Raw genomic sequence first — 18,815 nt, 5'->3', positions numbered from 1 at the left:
TTATCTGGTTGTGTTACTCAGGGTGGGCTGGGGACTCACCAGAAGAATCCCCCCCAGCCTGCCCAAGACAGGTTTTTCCCTTGTACCATCTTCAGAGAGGTCAGGGGAAGAGGGTCCAGGTGGGTTAAGGGGGGTCGCTATGGATAACCACTAAGACCAGACTGCTGCCAGGAGGAGTGGGGGATAATGAGGTGGCCCCAGGGTCCTGGCACCTGGCTTTGGTTTTCCGTCTTCTTTCCTCAGGACGCCCCTGAGGCCTGGGACCTGTGCCTGGCTTTGAGGAGCATCTGTGGCTGGGTGATCCAGCTGCCGGTGTGATCATGGGCTTCCCTCCTCTCAGCAGGGCAGGCGCTCCTGCCCCAGAGACTGGGCAACTGGCTGTTTCTATGACGTATTTATTTTTACTTGTGTTTCATGTCACTTTTTTAAAAAAAAAAGCAAACAGAACAATTGTAAGTCAGTATAACTGCCTATCAGTTTTCTTTATTTCTCTTTTTGTAAAATAAAATTTAAACTCAAGAAGGCAGTGTTGTTTGATCAAGGAATTGTCTGGATAGCTGTTTGGCTGGGTGGTGGTGAAAGGAATAGATCTTAGAACATAGTGGGCTCTGGGATAGCTCTTGGGTGGTGAGATAGGCAGGAACAGAAGGAAGACTGCTGGCAGGCTCTTTGTTGCGGTGGGGTTCACTGAGCTTTTTCTGCTTTTGTTCACCTGAAGAAGGATGTATTACCAGGCTCCAGGGGAAACAGCAAGCTGACTTCAGAGTGGCTTGAAGCTAGCTGGTCGTCAGCCAAGGCAAGTCCTGCAGGGGCAGCCCTGACTAGACAGTGAGTGGCTGGGGATTGGGCACAATGCCTTCAGAGGGTGGGAGATGGTGTGTCTAAGTGGCTGGTGACAGCGAAAGCATTCTTATTGCATGTGTATTCTCTGATTGTCATCCGTGTTGGGGAATCTAGCCATTGGCCCACAGAGTTAACCAGAGCTTTGGAGTGTGAGAGGTGGGGGAGAGAAGGGACAGTCTACTCTAGCTTCTTGTTTAATTTCTTCAAGGGGAGGGGCCCTGGGGAAACAATTTTCTGGAAATTTACAAAGAAGGATAGAGAAAGAATCTCTGTAGTGATTCCTTGGACAGAGGAAGGCAAGAGGAGATGAAGGCCAAGTCTGGACTCATGATAGGGGAATCTGTGCTATTGTGAGATAAGATTGGGAGTGGAGGATGGTTGCAGCACATGGCTGGGCGAGCAGGTTTCCTCAGACCTGTTACAAGGGGTTCGAATGAAGAAAGTGCCTTGCAGAGTAGGCTGCTGCCTCCTGGTGGCCAGCCGCTGCCTTGCAGGGATCCTGCCAAGGGACTTCACTTGGCACTGCTGGAAGTAGCCTGAGGTGAAGCTGGGCAGGCTGATGTCATGGCCTGCAGCCCCAGTCACCAGCGGACTCTCCTTCCACAAAAGAGGTGCTGAAGCTCCTGAGGCACATGTTGAACTCTGATGTGGGGCTCTAGAGTTCCCCGGTCAGGCTAAGGGAAGTGAGCAGAGAGAACAAGATAAAGAATGGGCACTTCCTTATAATGGTTTCCTGGGAAAAGCTCACCACCTTCTGAGAAGCAGCAGAAATGACCACGCAGACCCTGCAGGCAGAGGATGTCAGTCTCTGAGCCCGGGCCATGGCCGCTCCTTGTGTGAAAGTAAATGCTTCCAAGTGTGTAGCCCGCCTGCCTGGGGCACCTAAGCTGAGGGTTTGACCATATGCTTGATGTTCATAGGTAAAACAACTGCTGCGACCTGCACTGGCCCAGCTCGGAGTGCCTGTGAGGGGCCAGCTGCCTGTTCTGCCAGTTTGCCTAGAGGGCTGGGACAGGCTTGGCCCTGTGGATAAGGTTCAATCTCCCCTGCCTGCGGAAGGAAGAATGTGAAGCAGAGGGAAAGGAAGCTGGGATTTTGACTGCCTCTGTGTGCCCAGCCTGCTCTTTGCTGGTGCAGTAGTGGGATCCACAAGGTGAACCACTCTGTGACTGCTGACTTTTCCCACCACCACCTTCGTGGTGTTCCTATCTGCTGGATCCCTTCCCAAACATCAGTCCTTGTCAGGATACCAAAGTAGCTCTTGGCCTCGCCGGTCTTGTAGCCAAGCTTATGAGTATAGTTGTCACCTTCCCCACCTCCCACCAAAAGTCCGGGATTTTCACGAGGGGGGTGTTTTATCTTTGGGCCCCCAAAAGAGTGCTTTGTAGTTTGTAGGTCCTCAGAAATTTGAGGTGAAGATTGAACCAATCATCAAGGAGCTTACACTTGACGTGGGAATCACGTAAGTTACCGCTAAACCACAAAGGTAGACCAGCCTCCCCCAGCCACAACCCGGGCGCTGAGGGAGGAGCCTGGAAGAAGGGCATTCCCGTGGAGCGTGACCTCCAGGAGGGCAGAACCTTGGTTTTGTTCACTCTATCCCCAGCCCCTAGAACTGTCCTGGCAAGGAGTAATAATAAGTGTTAGATGGATGAATATACTCACGGAAGTGGGAATGGGTGGGTGGAGGCAGGAAGCAGATATTTGCGCTATGCAGAGGTTGGATCCACCAGTTTCTTCCGCGAGCCCAGACTGGGCTTCAGAAGCTTCCTCAGCTATGCCTTGCTTGGTTCCCAAGTCTGTGGCGAAGCCACAGTGAGAGAAAGTGGCAGGACTAAAGGTGGTACAAATGCCAGAGGCTGATACTGCTGCGCTGCACCTCCGTAGCCTGTACAAATTCTCCTCCTCAGCCCCAGCTCCCTGGTCCCCAGCCTGGCCCTCTACTGCGGGCCACTGGGCTGCCTCCCGTACCCGAGCCTGGGCCAGGCTGTCATTGTGGTGCTCCTGCCAACCCAGATTCCCTGGGGTGTTGCTAAATCAACCTCAGCAACCGGATAGTTTGTTGGAGGCGGGAAGGTACGCCGTGGGTTCCGCCGCAGCCAGCGCTGGGGCTAAGCGCACGCCCGTTGCCATGGAGACGGGGCGGGGCAGGCCTCCGCCCTCCGGGTCCCGCGCGCACGCGCCCACGGCCACGGCCACGTCCCTCCGCGAGAGGGGGCGGAGCGAGCGTGCGCGCCAGGCGCGCGCAGGCTCCGTAACCGAGCCCTGAGCCGCCTGCGCGGATCGGCGTCCGCAGCGGGCGGCTGCTGAGGTGAGGGCCGGGCCAGAGGAGAAGCATACCCGCTGGGGCGTAGGTCTGGGACCCCCCTGTCCGCCCTGGCGCGACCTCAGGACTCTCCGTGTCCCCTCCGTGACCCCCGCGGCCCGGGCCGCTCTTTGCATCTTGTCTTGCCCACAGCTGGCCTCGGCCGGGTCCGAGGGCCTGGATGCGACCTTGGGGCAGCCCGTACTCTTCCGGGCAGCCCACTGCCGCGGCCACCGGTGCAGGGCATGCCCCGGGGCCGTGGAGGTGAGGGAAAGAGACGCGAGTCGCGTTTTAACTCCGCCCCCGTCCCCCAAGGCCGCGCCTCGCAGCCTGGGCTGCAAACTTTAGCGTCCTTTAAGTTACAGATGTGCGTGGGGCTCCGTGAGGAGGTGGGCGAAGAGAAAGGCTCTGAGTAAATAGGCGAGGCCCGGGGTGAGCAGGGGCTGGAATCTGAAAGTGGGAGGTGGCGACCCCCCAACCACCATAGTCCTCCCGCCCCCTGCTAGCACCGAAGTTTAGCCCAGGACGTGGGCCGTTTAAGGGCCCGGCCCTCCGCCGCGGCGCACGTGAGCGGCACCAGGAAGCTGGCTGGGCGCAGCCTTCCCTCAGGCTCGCCGGCACCGGCCGCACGCATCCATCCCGGGCCTCTGAGCGGAGAGGGAACCGAGGCTAGAGGGAGGGCGCAGTCTGCCCAAGGTCAGGGGCAGCGGCAGTTTCTGGGCGCCAAGTGTGGTTGGAGTCCTCCAGGAAGAGGGGCGTGACCAGAGCTCTAGTGAAGAGCCCTGACATTGTAAAGCTGGGTTTGGCTTCTGATTTCCCCAAGGGGTTTGAGAATGGGACCAGGGTGCTTTTAGAGGCACCGGTAGGCTTTCCCTGAGGAGGGTAATCAGGGCATGATGGTCGGCTCAGTGGTTATTTCCTGGGCAGGGGTGACTGTTATTTCAGCTCCCAGCACTGGAGCGCTCGGCCCCTGCCGCACTGGATGCCAGCAGTTACTAAAAGTGAGCCTGGCATTTCAGGTGAGCTCCCAGACCTCTTCCTTTTCTCTTGAATATAGGGGAAATTCACGTTACCCCTCCCCGTGTCGACCAAGGCTCTGAGACCCCCAGGTGCGTTTTGGTTTTTTTTCCGTTTTCTGAGCAGTTTGAGAAGTGAGAGGAAGAGAAAGGTAGATGCTAAGTTTCCTTGAGGAGACAGGAAGTGTTCAGCTGAGATGGCAGATCAGGGTGAGGGCTTGTCATTCCCAAGGCAAATGGGGGCCTAGATGCTGAGAGTTTTCCAGCTTTGGGCTCAGAGATGTCCAACAAGGATTTAATGCTTGAGCCTTTTTGGAAGCCAGTCACCAGAGAGGAGAGAGAAAGTGGAAATGAGGGGCTGGAGTCAGACTGTCTGGGCTTGTGTTGCCTGCATTTTGGTCCACGTGGCTCTGTTTAATACCTGTGTTACCTTGGGCAAGTCTCTTAACCTCTAACCACTTGAACCTTTAGCCTTACCTACCTCTTTGGATTGCTTTGAGGATGAATGAAGTAGCTGCGTTTCAACATTTAGACAGTGCCTGGCGTATAGTAAGCGTTCAGTGGAAGATTTCTCATCATTATCAAAGAAAATTGGAGTGAAAGTTACTGGAGACAAGATGAGTAGGACAGGCAGAAAAGAGAGAGATACTGATGGGTAGAAGCACAGATGGGTGAGACTAGTGGGCAACGCCTCAATTTCTTGACACCGAAAGTTTAGAAATTTACTTTGCCTCTTTGTGAGCAAATACTGTGTGCTCATTGACTCCGAAGACAATTTTTTTTAGCGTAAAATCAACACCCAGCACCCACAGGGAAGAAATAATTAGATCTAAGTTTTCCACAGAGTTGCAGCGTGGCCTTTTTAGCTTCAAAACCTTTTAAATGTTAAATATTACTTTTAAATAATTGGGGTGGGAATGTCCCCCCAGTGGGTCACATGGCTCCCTTCCTCTTTAAACAGTCTTCTCTGGGCTGTGATTTCTCCCCCCGCTGGGCAACTCACGTCAAGCCCTCTGTGTAAGAGGGTTAGGCCTCTGGCCCCAAGCTGCCTGGAGACCTAGGCAGCCTGCCTTGAATAGCTCACACACTGGCCTCTGTGTTATGTTCCTGGGCCTGCTCTTGAACAGCTTCTTTTCCTCTTATGGATAATTGTTAGTTCTTCCTGCTGTGCGACTCCCCTTTTAGCAGCCTTTTCCTCTTACTACTCACTGTTTCTTCTATGGGCTGGAAAATTGAGATGAAGCTTGTTAACATTGGTGGTTCAAGTCTGGGAAGCTTAGTGTTGGACTTTGTTCTACCTGCTCAGACCGTTTTGCTCTGGTCTTTCCTCTGGTTCTGGATGGGTGAGCTTGCTGGATAGCAAGGTCCCTGCAGGCCAGATGTACTTAGAAAAGGAGAGTTTCTTAGGAAATTCTCTTCCTGAGGCACATTTTCCCTCACAGGTTTTTGTTCCTTATGGTTTCCCTGTTCATTAATAAGTGTTTGGACCCTAGCATTTGCCAGTCCTCCCTCTGGCAGTCGTCCCTGAGGCTTGGGGAGGCTGGGCTGGTGGCATGGCTCAGCTGTGGGGAGGAAGAGGTAATGTGGAGGGAAGGCAGGCTGGCTGGTATCTGGTACATCTTGGGGGAGACTTGTCAGGGCCCAGAGTATGTCTCTGGCTGACTCACTCCTGTGCCCCTCTATGACTCAGTTTCCCCAGGTGTGACCAGCGCTGCCAGCTGACAGAGCTGCTCTGAGATCGTCACCAACTGCGATTAAGAAATAAAGAGGCTTGTGGCTTCAGTCATCCTTGTAGCTCCCTTCTAGGTCACTCTGTGTGTAAACACCTCTGGCCCCTCCCCTTTCTGGGTCAGAGCACCCAAGGCAGGTCTGAGGAGGTTGGGCCAGAACTGGTTGGCGGGCAGGTGGGCACATTGTCAGAGTAGGCTACCAGCCTGCTCTCCCTTCTTTCTCCTTTGCAGCTGCCTTGAGGTGCAGTGTTGGGGGTCCAGAGCCATGTCCGACCTGCTACTACTGGGCCTGATTGGGGGCCTGACTCTCTTACTGCTGCTGACGCTGCTGGCCTTTGCCGGGTACTCAGGGCTACTGGCTGGGGTGGAAGTGAGTGCTGGGTCACCCCCCATCCGCAACGTCACTGTGGCCTACAAGTTCCACATGGGGCCCTATGGTGAGACTGGGCGGCTTTTCACCGAGAGCTGCAGCATCTCTCCCAAGCTCCGCTCCATCGCTGTCTACTATGACAACCCCCACATGGTAAGGAGTCTCCATGGGGTTCTGTCCCATCGATGGACCTGGTGGGCCAGGGCTGCTTTGGGGAGGGTAGTTTTGGTTGCTGAGGAAAGGGTGGGAGAATCTTCAAGCTGGCCCTGCAAACCCCTCCTCTATGAGCTTGAAGCGCCTTCCAGATTTAGCCTGGACTTCTGCTCCCGGCATCCATTTGTGGGCTTTCTATTTGCCCAGGTCTCGTTCCCCTTGCCCATGGCTACTTGTGGATTTCCAAATGCAGTGGACTATACCACCATGAATCCCTGGCTTCTGCCAGGACTTTGGTCCCCTGCCTCCTCTTCTTGTCATCCCTCCTTCCATCTCCATTTGGGGCCAGTGCTCTAAGGCCAGGCCATTCAGATTCTGCCCACTCTTTGGGGTTACATCTTGCTGTTTCTGTGCTTTCCATCCCTCAGCTCTTCTGCCATAGTTGTAGGCCCTTGAGGGCTGAGAGGGCAGTCACTGGGCATGGGGCTTGGAATCTTACCTCTTCAGCCATTCTGATGCCCCCCAACCCAGTGACATGGCATTTCCTTAGACCTCAAGCTGCTTAGTTGGGAGATGGCCTAGGGGGCTAGTGGAGCCAGATGAGTTACTTAAAATGTTCAGAATGCTGAAGTCAAAAACTAATCCAGCATCACTAGCACCCTGTGGGCGTCTGGCTGTTCTTACAACCTATGGTGAGTCAGAGCTTGCCAATGTAACCTACTGCTATGCTATGGGGTGGTGCTGCCCACAGCTGGATGGGCTGGCAGCTCTGTCAAGCGTTCTTCAGCCTCTACTACTAAGCCATGCCAAACCAAGCATTTGGAATCCCCAGCTCTGATTTCCTTACCTGGAGAGCTCAAGTGGACAAGCCCTGCAGTCTACCCAGTGTGTGCTGACCGGCTTACTGGGGCACTAGTTGAAACAGGGTGTGCTGGTTCCCTCTCTGTGCCAGGTTCTACTCTACACCTACACTCTGGAGATGAATCAGACCTGGCTCTGCCCTCAGGAAGCTCTGTGTGGCTGACATGTCAGCCCCACATAAGTGATTCTCCAACAAGACACTGTGCTTGATGTCCACAGAACTTTGAGCTGTAGATTCAGGGAGGCTGCCATGAGTCTGCTGGGGAGGCTCAGAGAAGGGGTAGATTTCAGCTGGGCCTTCTCACGTAAGTAGAATTTTGCTTTGTTGGGAAGGGGTACTTGGCTGAGAAAACTGTGACAGCAAGAGCCTGAAGACATGGGATGACCGGAGAATTGTGGTTAGTAGACATGGCTTGGGTGGAGAAAGGTGGAAGGGTTTTCCCAGCCAGGTGGTGGGGAAGTACAGCAGCTTGAGAAGAAGGGTGTGGCACAATTTGCCACCTTTGTTTTAGGAAGTTAGCTGAAGGGCAGGTGGAGGAGGGAAGGAGATGAGGCAGGAGGCCGTAGAAGAGATTGGGCTGGGCCCAGGTGAGAGGTGACATGGGTTGGTTGAGGTTTTGCAGTCACATGGCCAGGAGATGGCACTAACTGAAGTTGGGAGCACTGGAGCCTGAGTGGAATGGGACAGACAGTGGGCTATGGGGAGCTCCTAGACCAGATGTGTGACCCTCACCCCTTCAAGGGCTCTGTTGTGTAAGCCCCGCCCCTCCTTCCACACCTGGCCCAGTCAGAGCCGTCTGCAAGAAGAGTCCTTGTAGCTGGCTGTCTTCTCATTGGCGTGTCTGCCTGTTCTGGAATCAACAGGTTGCCTCTTGTGTTGGAGGTGCTAATTCCTGGATGGGAAAGGGCTAAGGCAGCAGGGTACCCTGGGGTCAGTGCTGGAGGCTGGTCTAGGGAAGAGTGAGATGGAAGAAGCCTGGCATGGGATATTCTGGCCTGGCCACTGCCTCTTGCAGCTTTCCCAGAGATGTGGTGGACCCCGTGGGGTGGGCCCTGGGTCTCCAGGGTTGGTTGGTCATAGTCTGACTTGGGTGCTTGTCTGGGGGACTGTGGCCTGAGAGCACAGCCTTGAGGCTAGCAGTCCCGAGTTCTGATTCTGTCCCATCACTGTCCTGCTGAGTGATCTTAGGCATATCACATAATCTTTCTGAGCCTCTATTTCCTTGTCTGCAGAGTAATGATAAAATACTGCTTCATAGTAGACTGAGAAGAGTTAAGTGATACACGTGAGGCATTTACCCCAGCACTTAGCCCTCAACAGATGCTTAACAACAACAAAGATGGGTGGGAAAACCACTTGTGCAAACATATGCTGAGAAGTCAGACTGAGCAAACCTAGACCCTTGGCCTGGCTGTGGTCATTTGGCTGGCACAGAGGATGATGAACAAGTCAAGGTGGCCCTTCTGACCCTGCCCATCCCAGTCCTCGGTCAGTCCAGAAGACACCTGTGTCCCCATTTAGAGCTAGGTCACACTCTGGCACCTGGGATGGCCCAGGGACACTTGGGTCCCCATTTACTCTGGGAGCTGGTCAGTGCATTCTCTGCTTGTGGCTATCACAGACTGGTCTGGAAGGACCTGAGGCCTCCTGGTCCACACTCCATATTATGGAGGGAGAAACAGGTTCAGATAGTAGGAGTAAGGTACTGATCTCATACGTTTTTGTTTTCATTTAACAAATATCTGAGCACCTGCTCTGTACCAGGCTCTGTGTTGGGCACTAGGGTACCATGGGGACCGGGACCTGCCAGTGTGTGAGTGTTAGGAGCCTAGAGGAAAGGCCCCATCCTGGTCCTGGAGTGGGCTGAGAACCCAAGCTTTTTGCCCCCTACGCTGCCTCCACCAGCAGTGTGCAGCCTGGGGCGTGCTCTGGTTCTCAGAGAAAGAGAATAGAGGCTGACCTGTTGAGTGTCCCACCCGCACTGTGTCCTTCCCTAGCCCAGAGCAACAGGAGCCAGAATCTGCTTCTCTGTGAGTGTGGGGAGGCAGTGAGGCTGTGTCAGGCTCTGTGAGTGGGGTGGTGAGTAACTAGGTGAGAGGTGCCACCTGGCTTTAGATGCTGCCCACCCCCATGAGGTGTGATGGACAGCTCCCTAGCCATGCCTCTTCCTGTCCTCTGCTGGGCAGGGAGGAGGCTGGTCCCACCTAGGCTGGGTGTGGACCCAGGAAGTAGCACAAGAAAGGGTACCACTAAGGTGGGACAGTGGCAGTTGCTGTGGACCTGTTCATAGTAGCTGCTGCTGGAGCTGTTAGCCTTGTGCCCTGGAGTCCTGTATGGGAAGAGGCTGCAGGTCTGGGTGAGTGGTTCCTGTGAGGCAGGAGGAAGGATTCCATTCTCCATCCCTGAAAGCTTTGGCATGGTTGGGGATGGGAAGGTGGGGAAGAAGTCTGTTGGGAAGTGGACAGACCCTGGCAGGAGCTCATGGGTGTACTCACCCACCTCAGAGCCCAGCATTCATGGAGTGTGGGCCATTCCTCTTCAAGGTATGCAAGGGACGGGGGATGAGTTCAGAGGTAAGGATCACATGTAGGCGGATGTCAGTCACAGATCTGCTCCCTTACACACACTGGTCCATACTGCCCTTGCATGACTGGGGAAGGGTCCTGACTAGAAAAACTGCTCTGTCTTCAGCCCTGCTTCTGGGGTGGGTGCTGGGGGCTTGGAAAGTGACTTCAGGCTCCCTTTTGGGGCCTGGTCCCTCTGGGAGCCTTCAGTGTTGGAGGGGAAGGAAGGAGCTAAGAGGACCCTGAGTGCCTCGTTTGATCCTGGCCAGCTCTGGCCTGTGGACAGGCCCTAGTGGCTGGGCTGCTGTCACTGTGCCTGTAGGCCCATCCTGTCTGCCAGGCTGGCACTCTACCTCCTGCCCCACCCTGTGCCACCATCACTTCCGCTGCTGTGTTTGGGGCTTAAGCAACCTGCCTGCTTGCTTATATGGGGAGCCTGGCTGGGGCAAGATGGGTGTGGCAGCTAGTTCAATTTATGTGGCCCAAGTGGGCCTGTATTTGCTGCCTACATCTACTACCTAGGAGGTGGTGTTTGCTCCAGGCATGGATTGGGTTGGGGAACTGGTGGTACTTGCTTCTGCCTTTAGTAAACAAGACTGCCATTGAAGCCTCCTTTCCCCTAGTCCAATGAGAACCAAGGCCCAGGGCCACTAGGTCTGCAGGGGCCTGTGGTCATTTGGCTGGCATGACCACAGCCTCACAGAGGCTGGTGAGAGTTCTGATGTAGGCCTGTGTGACACTCCCTCTTCCCTCAGTGTGTGTGGAGAGGAGGCTCCCTGCCCTCTCTGGAGGCACTTAGTTTGGATGGAGCCTGGGAAGGGGTGAGGGAGTAGGATTTCTCAGGACTGACCTCCTCAACAAAGGCAATGGGAATGTGGGCTGGGATGTTTCCTGAGGGCTCAGTCCGCCCCCTATCCTGGTTACTCCATGGTTATTTTCTGCCAGGTGGAGTCCAGGCATTTGCTGTGCAGCAGGTTAACTATGTGGAACAGGTCTGGAAGCACGAGCTCCTTCCTCTGCCCACTAGCACTGCCCTTGAGGTGAGATGAGATGAGGTGTGAGAGGAAGGGGCTTTGGGTTTGCCCTTCTGGGTTTGAATCAAGGCTCCACTGCTAACCAATGTGTGACTTTAGGTGAGTCACTTGGCCTGTCTGAGTATGTCTCCTTATCTGTCACATGAGGATAAAAGAATCCCTACCTCAGGGTTTTTGTTTTGTGGGGGCTAATTGATAATGATATGGCCCAGTACCCAGCTCTTAATAGGTGGGTGTCACACTTGACATCCAGTCCTGCCTGAGGACCTCGTGCCACTGGGACTTTGTACTTTTAGGGACCCTGCCTGCCTCTCTGGTTTAGTCCCAGCCTCCTGCAGGTTGTCTGGGCCGTGTGAGGCAGCACAGTGCAGGGAAAAGCCATTGTGCAGCCCGCTTTCACCAGGGCTAATTTCTCGGACTCCTGGATGCCTCTGGGTTGTGTGGCGCAGCTCTGAAGCTGGTCTGCTTGGGTTTGAATCCTGACTTCAGCACTGCCTTGCTGTGTGACCTTGGCTGAATGGCTTGGTTGTCTGGGCCTCAGGAACAGGGTTGAAAACAGTACCAACCACAGAAGGCTGTTTGGATTTAATGAGCTTATGCTTGGAAGGCAGCATCTGGGGAAAGTGGTGAGTGCCTGGTCAGATATCAGCTGTTTTTAGGATTCTGTTTGAAGGTACAGGGGTATAGAGGAAGGTTTGTGAAAGGTTTCTAAGTAAACTCACCTTTGAGGGCTGGTATCTTGTTGACTCCTCTCTTTCCTCCCGAGCCTGAAGAATGATGAGTCCTGTCCTCTGGCCTGGCTGTCTGCATCATCTCGTGTCCTGACTGGTGCCTGTCTCCGTGTGCCTTTGGGAAGTTGGGGGTTGGTGTGTTGACCTGTAGCACCTAGGAGGGCAAACAAGGTCCTGTATCAACTCTCTAGTCATGGGCCAGTGCAGCTCCTCTATTCCCTTGGGAGTACAAGTGCAAATGAAGGGCCCTGCCTCTACTTTCCCCCTTAACTTGGGTAGCTCTGGGTCAGTGGGCTGGCATGGGAAGAGTAAGGGCAGGCCTCTGTGCCTGTGTTTGAGAGATGGTGCTGCTGTCCCTGTCAGGTTGTGTAGGTTGTGGGCCTGGGGTTGGCAGTTTCTATTAACCCTGAACCCAATGACTACATTTGGTCTGGGCCACTGACACCATTTCTCATTCCTGCATCCTGGAAGATTATCAGTCTTGTCCAGTTCCCAGACTCAGCGAAGTCTTGGCTTGGCAGGGGCCCTGAGGTGGCTGTCTTCACTATAGCCTCACACAACAGGGTCGGCAGGGCACTGTGACACCACTCAGGAAGGGGCAGTGGGGCCAGCCTTAGGACTAGCTCATACCTGGAAGCTTCAGGTTCTAAGCAGACTGCCCTCTTCTCCCAGTAATGGGACTCAGGAGGCTTTTCAGCCCAAAGGAGATGCTCTGGGGCCTGGCATGCCTCTGTTGTTTTCCTGGTACTCTTGCTTTGAGGACACATCCTGGATGGGCTTGTCTTTACCCTGAATGGTGGTGGGTCTGGCCACTGCCCTGTTTCCCAGATGTGGTTCCTTGTAGGTACCAGTTCTGGTGCAATTCTTGTTCTGGGCAGAGGTACCCAGAGAAATAGCTGATCTGGGGAGGAAGAGGAGCAGGCAGGTAGAGCTGGGAGGCCCAGGCCTATGTCCTAGGGTTAGGCCCAAATAAAGATACTGCATTGAGCCAAGGTAGATGGGGTCTCTTGTCCATCAGGACATCCCAACCTTCTGGGCGCTTGACAGCCTTAGTAGGCCTTTTCCCTGGAGGCGGGTCTGGGCTTTACTGGGAGGCCAGGAAAGCTTTCCTCTGCCACTGGATCAGCCTTGCCACTCCTTAGGCTATTTTAGGGCCTGTCCCATTTCCTCCTTGCTGGTGCCTTGTTCAGCTGCTTCCCAGTTTCAACTTTGCATGGGGCCGCTTAGTGGGTGGTAGGCTTACTGAGAGACCTTCTAGGCTCCTCGTTAGGCCAGGGCAGGGGAGGGGGTAGGAAGTGTTCTTACTTGTGGAATTAGGGAGTTGCTCAGCCAGGAAAGGAGCTGCTGTGCCCCACACACCTCCTGGATCCTGGGAGCCCTGTCTTCTTAGCTCCCCTCTTCCACTGTGACAGGAGCTCTGCCTTTTCTCCAGGTGGAGGGAGAGCAAGTTTGTTATGGTGCAGGGCTTGTGTGTGGATGCATGTACTGTCACTGAGCATGCCTCAAGAACTTTCTGTGTGCGCAGGATCCTGGACCTTTTTGCCTAGAGGCCTGGAGTGATGGAGAGAGATGGGGAGGCCATCAGTTACAGTGCAGCACAAGACCTGCTCCCTGGTGGGTACTTGGGATCAGAGAGGAGGGGCTGCTTGGTGGAGAGCAACAGAAGGCTTTGAAGGGGAAAGTTGAGCTGAGTCTTGCAGGATGGGCAGGAGTTTCCCAGGCAGAAGGGACTCTGGAATAGGGTGAAGAAGGACATTTCAGGCAGAGGAAGTAGCTTACGCAAAGGCAGGAAGCATGGGAGGATGTGGCATGTTTGGGGAGCTGCAAATAGTTTCATGTGGGTGTGTGTGGGGGTGTGGCAGGTGAGGAGGCTGGCAAGGCAGGCTGGGCCAGAGCCTGGATCCATCCCTCCCTCTGCCATGCAGACACTCAGTAGGTGCCTGCCCATATGGGCTCTGGCCCCTGCTGGGGCCTGAGGCTGCAGAAAGGGAGTGCAAGGTGAGTGTGTGGGCAAATTCATGCAGTATTATGTGGGCCACTCCAAAAGAGCCTGCCTATTGGCTTGTGAATTTAGTTTCATCCTAGAGGTAAATTGGGAGCCATTGAGAGGTTCTGAGCAAGATGACCACATGTGTTCTGGTGCCTTTTGGCTACTGAAGAGGATGTTGAGCTGGGAGTCCCATAAGGGCTGCTGAAGCGTTCCCAGGAAAGACCCTGGAACTCAAACCCAGGCAAGCCAGCTATAGAAAGGCAGAGATCAGGCCGGGCGCGGTGGCTCACGCTTGTAATCTCAGCACTTTGGGAGGACGAGGCGGGCGGATCACGAGGTCAGGAGATCGAGACCACGGTGAAACCCCGTCTCTACCAAAAATACAAAAAATTAGCCGGGCGTGGTGGCGGGCGCCTGTAGTCCCAGCTACTCGGAGAGGCTGAGGCAGGAGAATGGCGTGAACCCCGGGAGGCGGAGCTTGCAGTGAGCCGAGATTGCGCCACTGCACTCCAGCCTAGGCAACAGAGCGAGACTCCGTCTCAAAAAAAAAAAACAGAAAGGCAGAGATCAAGTGACCTTTCATCTGTTTCTCTATGTGACTTATGTAGATGTTTCTCTTGCACAGCACAGGTTAGTAGGATCAGGGACATGAAGATAGGCTTTGTGGCAGGCAGTGAGTGTCTCTTGGCTTGTCAGCAGGAGGTCTGCCAGATAACTTCCTGCCTATCTGGTCATTCTCAAGTCTTGGCGTTTGAGTAGGGCAGTTCCACCATCTAGAGACAAGAGATGGTATTGCAGTGATCTCCTGTGCCTCTGGGTGGGGTGGGAGGAGCTTCAGGCCAAAAGAAGTGACTGTGTGCAAGGTAGACTTGCAGAGGGCAAGAGAGTTTACAGCAAAATATTGGGGGAGAACAGAGTGCCACTGAGCCACCCTGAAAGGCTCTCCAAGAGGGCATTTGAACCTGAAGGACAGGCAGGGAGGAGCTGCATATTCAGAGGTTTGGGTGGTCTGGCATTCTAGGCCATGGACAGTTGTTTGGACTGTGTCATAGCTACTAATAACCAACAATTATGGGGCACTTGCTGAATGCTGGACCCAGGCTAAGCTCTCTTGAAGTTTCTTGTTTAATATGGCAGTTCTGTAAGTAGATATTGAGGAACTGGGGCTCCCAGAACCCAAGGGACTTGTCTAGAATCACACGACTCAGATTCACACCGTGGCCTGCCTCTCTCAAGCTGTTTCTGACCACTACACCCTGTTGCCTGCTACTAAAGCTCTGAGCCAGGTTTGGATGCCATAGGCTTCAAGGGGGCTGCAAGGGGACCAGAGCTGCAGACAGTTGAGGGTGACCGTTAGGGTCTGCTTAGAAGTGAGAGCCTGGAATAGGTGCCCAAGTACCAGGCAAACTGTGACTAAAAGGAAGGGCTGGGTTGGCCTGAGTAGAGGAGGCCATTCAGGGCTGAGAAACCCCCAGTGGATTTCAGAGAGGGCTTGGAAAGGGCTGTAATGGGAGGGAGAGGTGAGAACAGGTAATAATGACTTCACAGTGCTGGGAAGGAGGACTGGGGAGAGGAGTAAGTGGAGGTAGAGGGAGAAGCCTCTTTAAACTTAGGGGTCATCCCTGTGAAGGTGAACTGCTGGCAAAAAAAATTTTTTTGCGGTGGGTGGGGAGAAAGGAGCCTTTAGAGTTGAGCAAAACCCAGGATTGAGGGTACAAGGTCTGTGCTGAATCTCTTGGATTCAAGATCATATGCCTCTGAGGGCCCAGCCTGAAGGCTGGTACAGACTTAGGCACCTGGAAAGCTGACATGGGAAACAGGTAGCAGTAGGTGAGACAAAGTGAGGCCTCTTGATGCCAGGAGGAGAAATGAGTACTGGGCCTTGCAGCCTTGGTTCAGTCCTAGGAAGTGTTGGAGGCTCACATAGGAGCCTTACATGGCTGAAGTTTCTGGGAGCCAGAGGAGGGAAGCTAGGTAGGGAGGCGAGCAGAATGGGAAGTGCAGGCACTAGCAACCTACAGAGACTTGGAGGGGAACCAGTGGTCTTGGTTTTTAGCCAGGAAGGGACTTAGGAAGTAGGATAGGTCCCTGGATGGGCCATGGGTTGCAGAAGAAGTCTAGAGGCTCTGGTGATGGTAGCTGGCCCTACCAGAGGGATGGAGAGGATGATCTCTTCACAGAATTTCACCAGCAACCCAGATGTCAGTGATCCCAATCCTATGTCCTGACAGGTGCTTCCTGCAGCCCCTCCACAGCCACTTGGCAGGTTCTGACCCTGCAAGCATGTGTGTAAACACACACACACATGTTCTTGCTTTCCTAGGGCATGACCTTGGAGGGCTCTGAGCTCTTTATTCCCACTCCTTAGTTTTGCTCCCTTGCCTGCCATAATTTCTCTGCCTGTGAAGCCTGCTCTTCTCCAGGAGATAGGAGGGAAATTAGCTAATAGGATTGTGCTGGACTCAGGCTGCGGGATCAGCCACTGTACAGTTCTGCTGGTGGCCCTGGGGCATGGGGGCTGACAGAGGGTCTCATGGTGGGGTGGAAGGGCCCCCTCAGTGGAGCCATGTGGAGGGTGATGGTTCAGAGGTCCTCTCTGCCCTTCCCTCTCCTGGCCTCCAGAAGGGCAGAGACCAAGTCTAACCCCTCACTATGATCCCTGGGTTTCCACAGGGCATGGCATGTTTGTTGAAGGAATAGATGAGAGTCCTGTGGTATGATGCCACAGGCAGGGGCCATAGGTGGGTTCCAGTAAGAAAATAGCTAGCTCTGTCCTGGTATCTGGAGCTGCATGGCTTGTCAGAGCTGCTCATTCTTTTAGGCCTGATCTGGCACAGCCCCAGGAGGAAGGAGGTCTGAGGGCCTCCTTCCTTTGCCCAACTCTCACACCCATTCTTTGCTTCCCCAGGTGCTCCCTGATAAGTGCCGATGTGCCGTGGGCAGCATCCTGAGTGAAGGTGAGGAATCGCCCTCCCCTGAGCTCATCGACCTCTACCAGAAATTTGGCTTCAAGGTGTTCTCCTTCCCGGCACCCAGCCATGTGGTGACAGCCACCTTCCCCTACACCACCATCCTGTCCATCTGGCTGGCTACCCGCCGTGTCCATCCTGCCTTGGACACCTACATCAAGGTGAGACACAGGCCTGGAGTGTGTGTGTTGGGGACAGCCAGGCCCCTTGGGTGGAGCTGAGGAGGACTGCCTAGAATGGGAGGAAGAAGTTGTTTTGGGAGAGCAGCACCCTGGGGCCCTCATGGAACAGGTACCTGTGGAGCTAGGAAGATGGGCAGAGGTTGCTGGCATCTCTTTCAGATGCCCAAGATCTTTTGGGAGCCGGCGCATATCCCAAGAGCATGGAGAGCTTGTTCGTAAACCTGGTCTGGTTAGTTTGGCTCTGGCTTTGACCAAAGACATCCTTAGTGCTTATCCCACACTCCTGGCTCAGATGAATGGACAGGCCACTTTATTCTCATCCTGCTGGAGGCCTGCAAAGCAAGGACCTGAGGCTTCCAGTGTCTGAGCAGGCCCCAGGTAATCATATATTGCCTGTGGCCCTGCCTGTGCATGGGCTTATACACCTGCTCCCAGAGGCCAGGGCTGGGGCAGCAGTGGCAGGCTCTGTTTCCTTTACTTCCTGACTTGGTTACTGGCAATGCTGGCAGCCCAACCTTCCTGGAGGAAGGAGAGCCAGTCACCAGGTCATCTGACAGGTTTCTGTGTCTACAGAAATTTTTTTAAAACTTGCCCTGTTACACATCCCTCCTTCCCTAAACATTTTGTAAACTTGGTTGCTGGGGAAATGACCCCAGTTTGGGCTTGGACGTGATTGTTTGTTCATTCATTTAACTTGTATTTACTGTCTGAGTGCCAGGTGCTATAATGGGCACAATGTGAATGAAACGTTGGTGCATGAAACAGACATTCACAGTGAGGTCGTGAAGATAGGTAATATCAGACAAAAATAGGACATGTGCTAGAGAAGGAGAGGGTGAGAAAAGTCAGGGAACCAACTTGGACAGAATGGTCAGGGACAGCCTCTCAGAGGAGATAACCTCAAGGTGGAGTCCTAGAAGAGCCTTTAGAGAGGAGATAAGAACTTCTAGGCAGAGCTTTGGTCTAAATGCAGCAGGAAGTCACTGCAGTGTTCCAACCAGGAAAATAACACAGTTGGAGCCACGTCTGTACAAGATGAGCTGTCCCATCTCTGGGCAGGGTGGGACTGGACCACAGATCTGGGACCAGGTGGAGATGCTTAGGCCTAGGGCTAAGGAATTAGCCTAGGAGGCTGTCGTGAATCCCAGTGTGAGTGGTGGCAGCTTGGGCAGGCCCAGCAGCTATAGAGCTGTGGATAAGGATGGAGATTTACAATCACTTTTGGGACAGAACTGATGGACTTTGGGTGGATTTGCTGTTGTGGAAGAAGAGGCAGTGAGGGAGTCACAGAGGGCTCTGCTCCCCTCTGGCCTGGGCAGGTGGGCAAGTGTGTAGTGATGCTTTTCACTGACATGTGGGGAACTGAGGGAGGCCCTGGTTTTGGGGGGAAGGTGGCTATTTGGGCTATGTCAGGGGAGCTGCCTGAGATACATCTAAGTTGAGGGGTGTGGAGTCAGCAATGGTATGTGTGGCCTGGAGTTGAGTAAAGGCTGGGCTGGTGGATATATTTGGGGACATCAGCCTGTTGGCAGTATTTGACCTGGGAGGCTGCCCTGTGCCTCCCTGCCTCTGTGGGGCCAGGTAGGCAGTGGACAGCCTGTGGCAGCAAAGGCTGTGCAGAGGGCGTGGCCAGTGTGGCAGGGGTCAGGGAACAGGACAAGAGAGTCAGTAGGAGTGAGAGCCTGGTACACTTGGAGGATCCTTGCAACTTTGTTCACCAAAGCAGCTTGGGGAAAGGGACAGAGCGTTGATGATGGAAAAGGGAGCTCAGATGTCCCTGGAGTCTGGTGTTGGGGCTGAGGAATGAATAAATGAGGCCCTGGGTCACCAGCTGTGTCCTTGGTGGTCAAAGACAGGTTTGAAGAATCAGGAGTGAGAAGACCTGGAAAGGGGAGGGCTGTCACGGTGGTAGGGCAGGGGCACAGGGAGAATAGGGGGGAGTTTCCTTTGTGAGCTGGAGGGTGGTGGCCAGAAGGGGTGCGGGGCAGGATGTGCTTTCCTGGCTGCAATTGGAGTGGAGGTGGGGGCGGGCTGGCTGGTGGTGTGGGCAGGAAGGAAGATACCAG

The 18,815-nt window shown here is 54.3% G+C and overlaps 1 protein-coding gene and 1 long non-coding RNA gene across 6 annotated transcripts in view; one reads left to right on the top strand and one right to left on the bottom strand.

Moving 5' to 3' along the window:
* Positions 1-450: 450 nt before the first annotated feature.
* Positions 451-2,983, bottom strand: LOC116473424 (uncharacterized). Its single transcript, XR_004249307.2, has 2 exons — positions 2,509-2,983; positions 451-1,517 (listed from the first exon to the last, which is right to left on the bottom strand). It is a non-coding gene; the product is annotated as an uncharacterized LOC116473424 (long non-coding RNA).
* A 74-nt stretch (positions 2,984-3,057) lies between these two features.
* The window catches only part of TEX264 (testis expressed 264, ER-phagy receptor), a 33,286-nt gene continuing 17,528 nt past the window's right edge, over positions 3,058-18,815 (top strand). The window contains exons 1-3 of one of the 5 annotated variants that reach the window (XM_032161406.2): positions 3,058-3,154; positions 6,126-6,417; positions 16,507-16,728. In XM_032161406.2, coding sequence (XP_032017297.1) covers positions 6,160-6,417; positions 16,507-16,728 — 480 coding nt within the window. In that variant the 5' untranslated portion in view covers positions 3,058-3,154; positions 6,126-6,159. Of the gene's footprint in view, positions 3,413-4,149; positions 4,168-5,845; positions 6,032-6,125; positions 6,418-16,506; positions 16,729-18,815 lie in introns of those variants that run through there. The other 4 variants (XM_032161405.2, XM_058441874.1, XM_032161407.2 and 1 more) reach the window with 4 other exon arrangements.

Source organism: Hylobates moloch, unplaced genomic scaffold (genome assembly GCF_009828535.3).
Source record: "Hylobates moloch isolate HMO894 unplaced genomic scaffold, HMol_V3 SCAFFOLD_8, whole genome shotgun sequence".
In the NCBI taxonomy this organism is placed as follows: domain Eukaryota; kingdom Metazoa; phylum Chordata; class Mammalia; order Primates; family Hylobatidae; genus Hylobates; species Hylobates moloch.
Note: the sequence above shows the minus strand (reverse complement) of the source record. Positions and strands in the feature narration are given on the sequence as shown.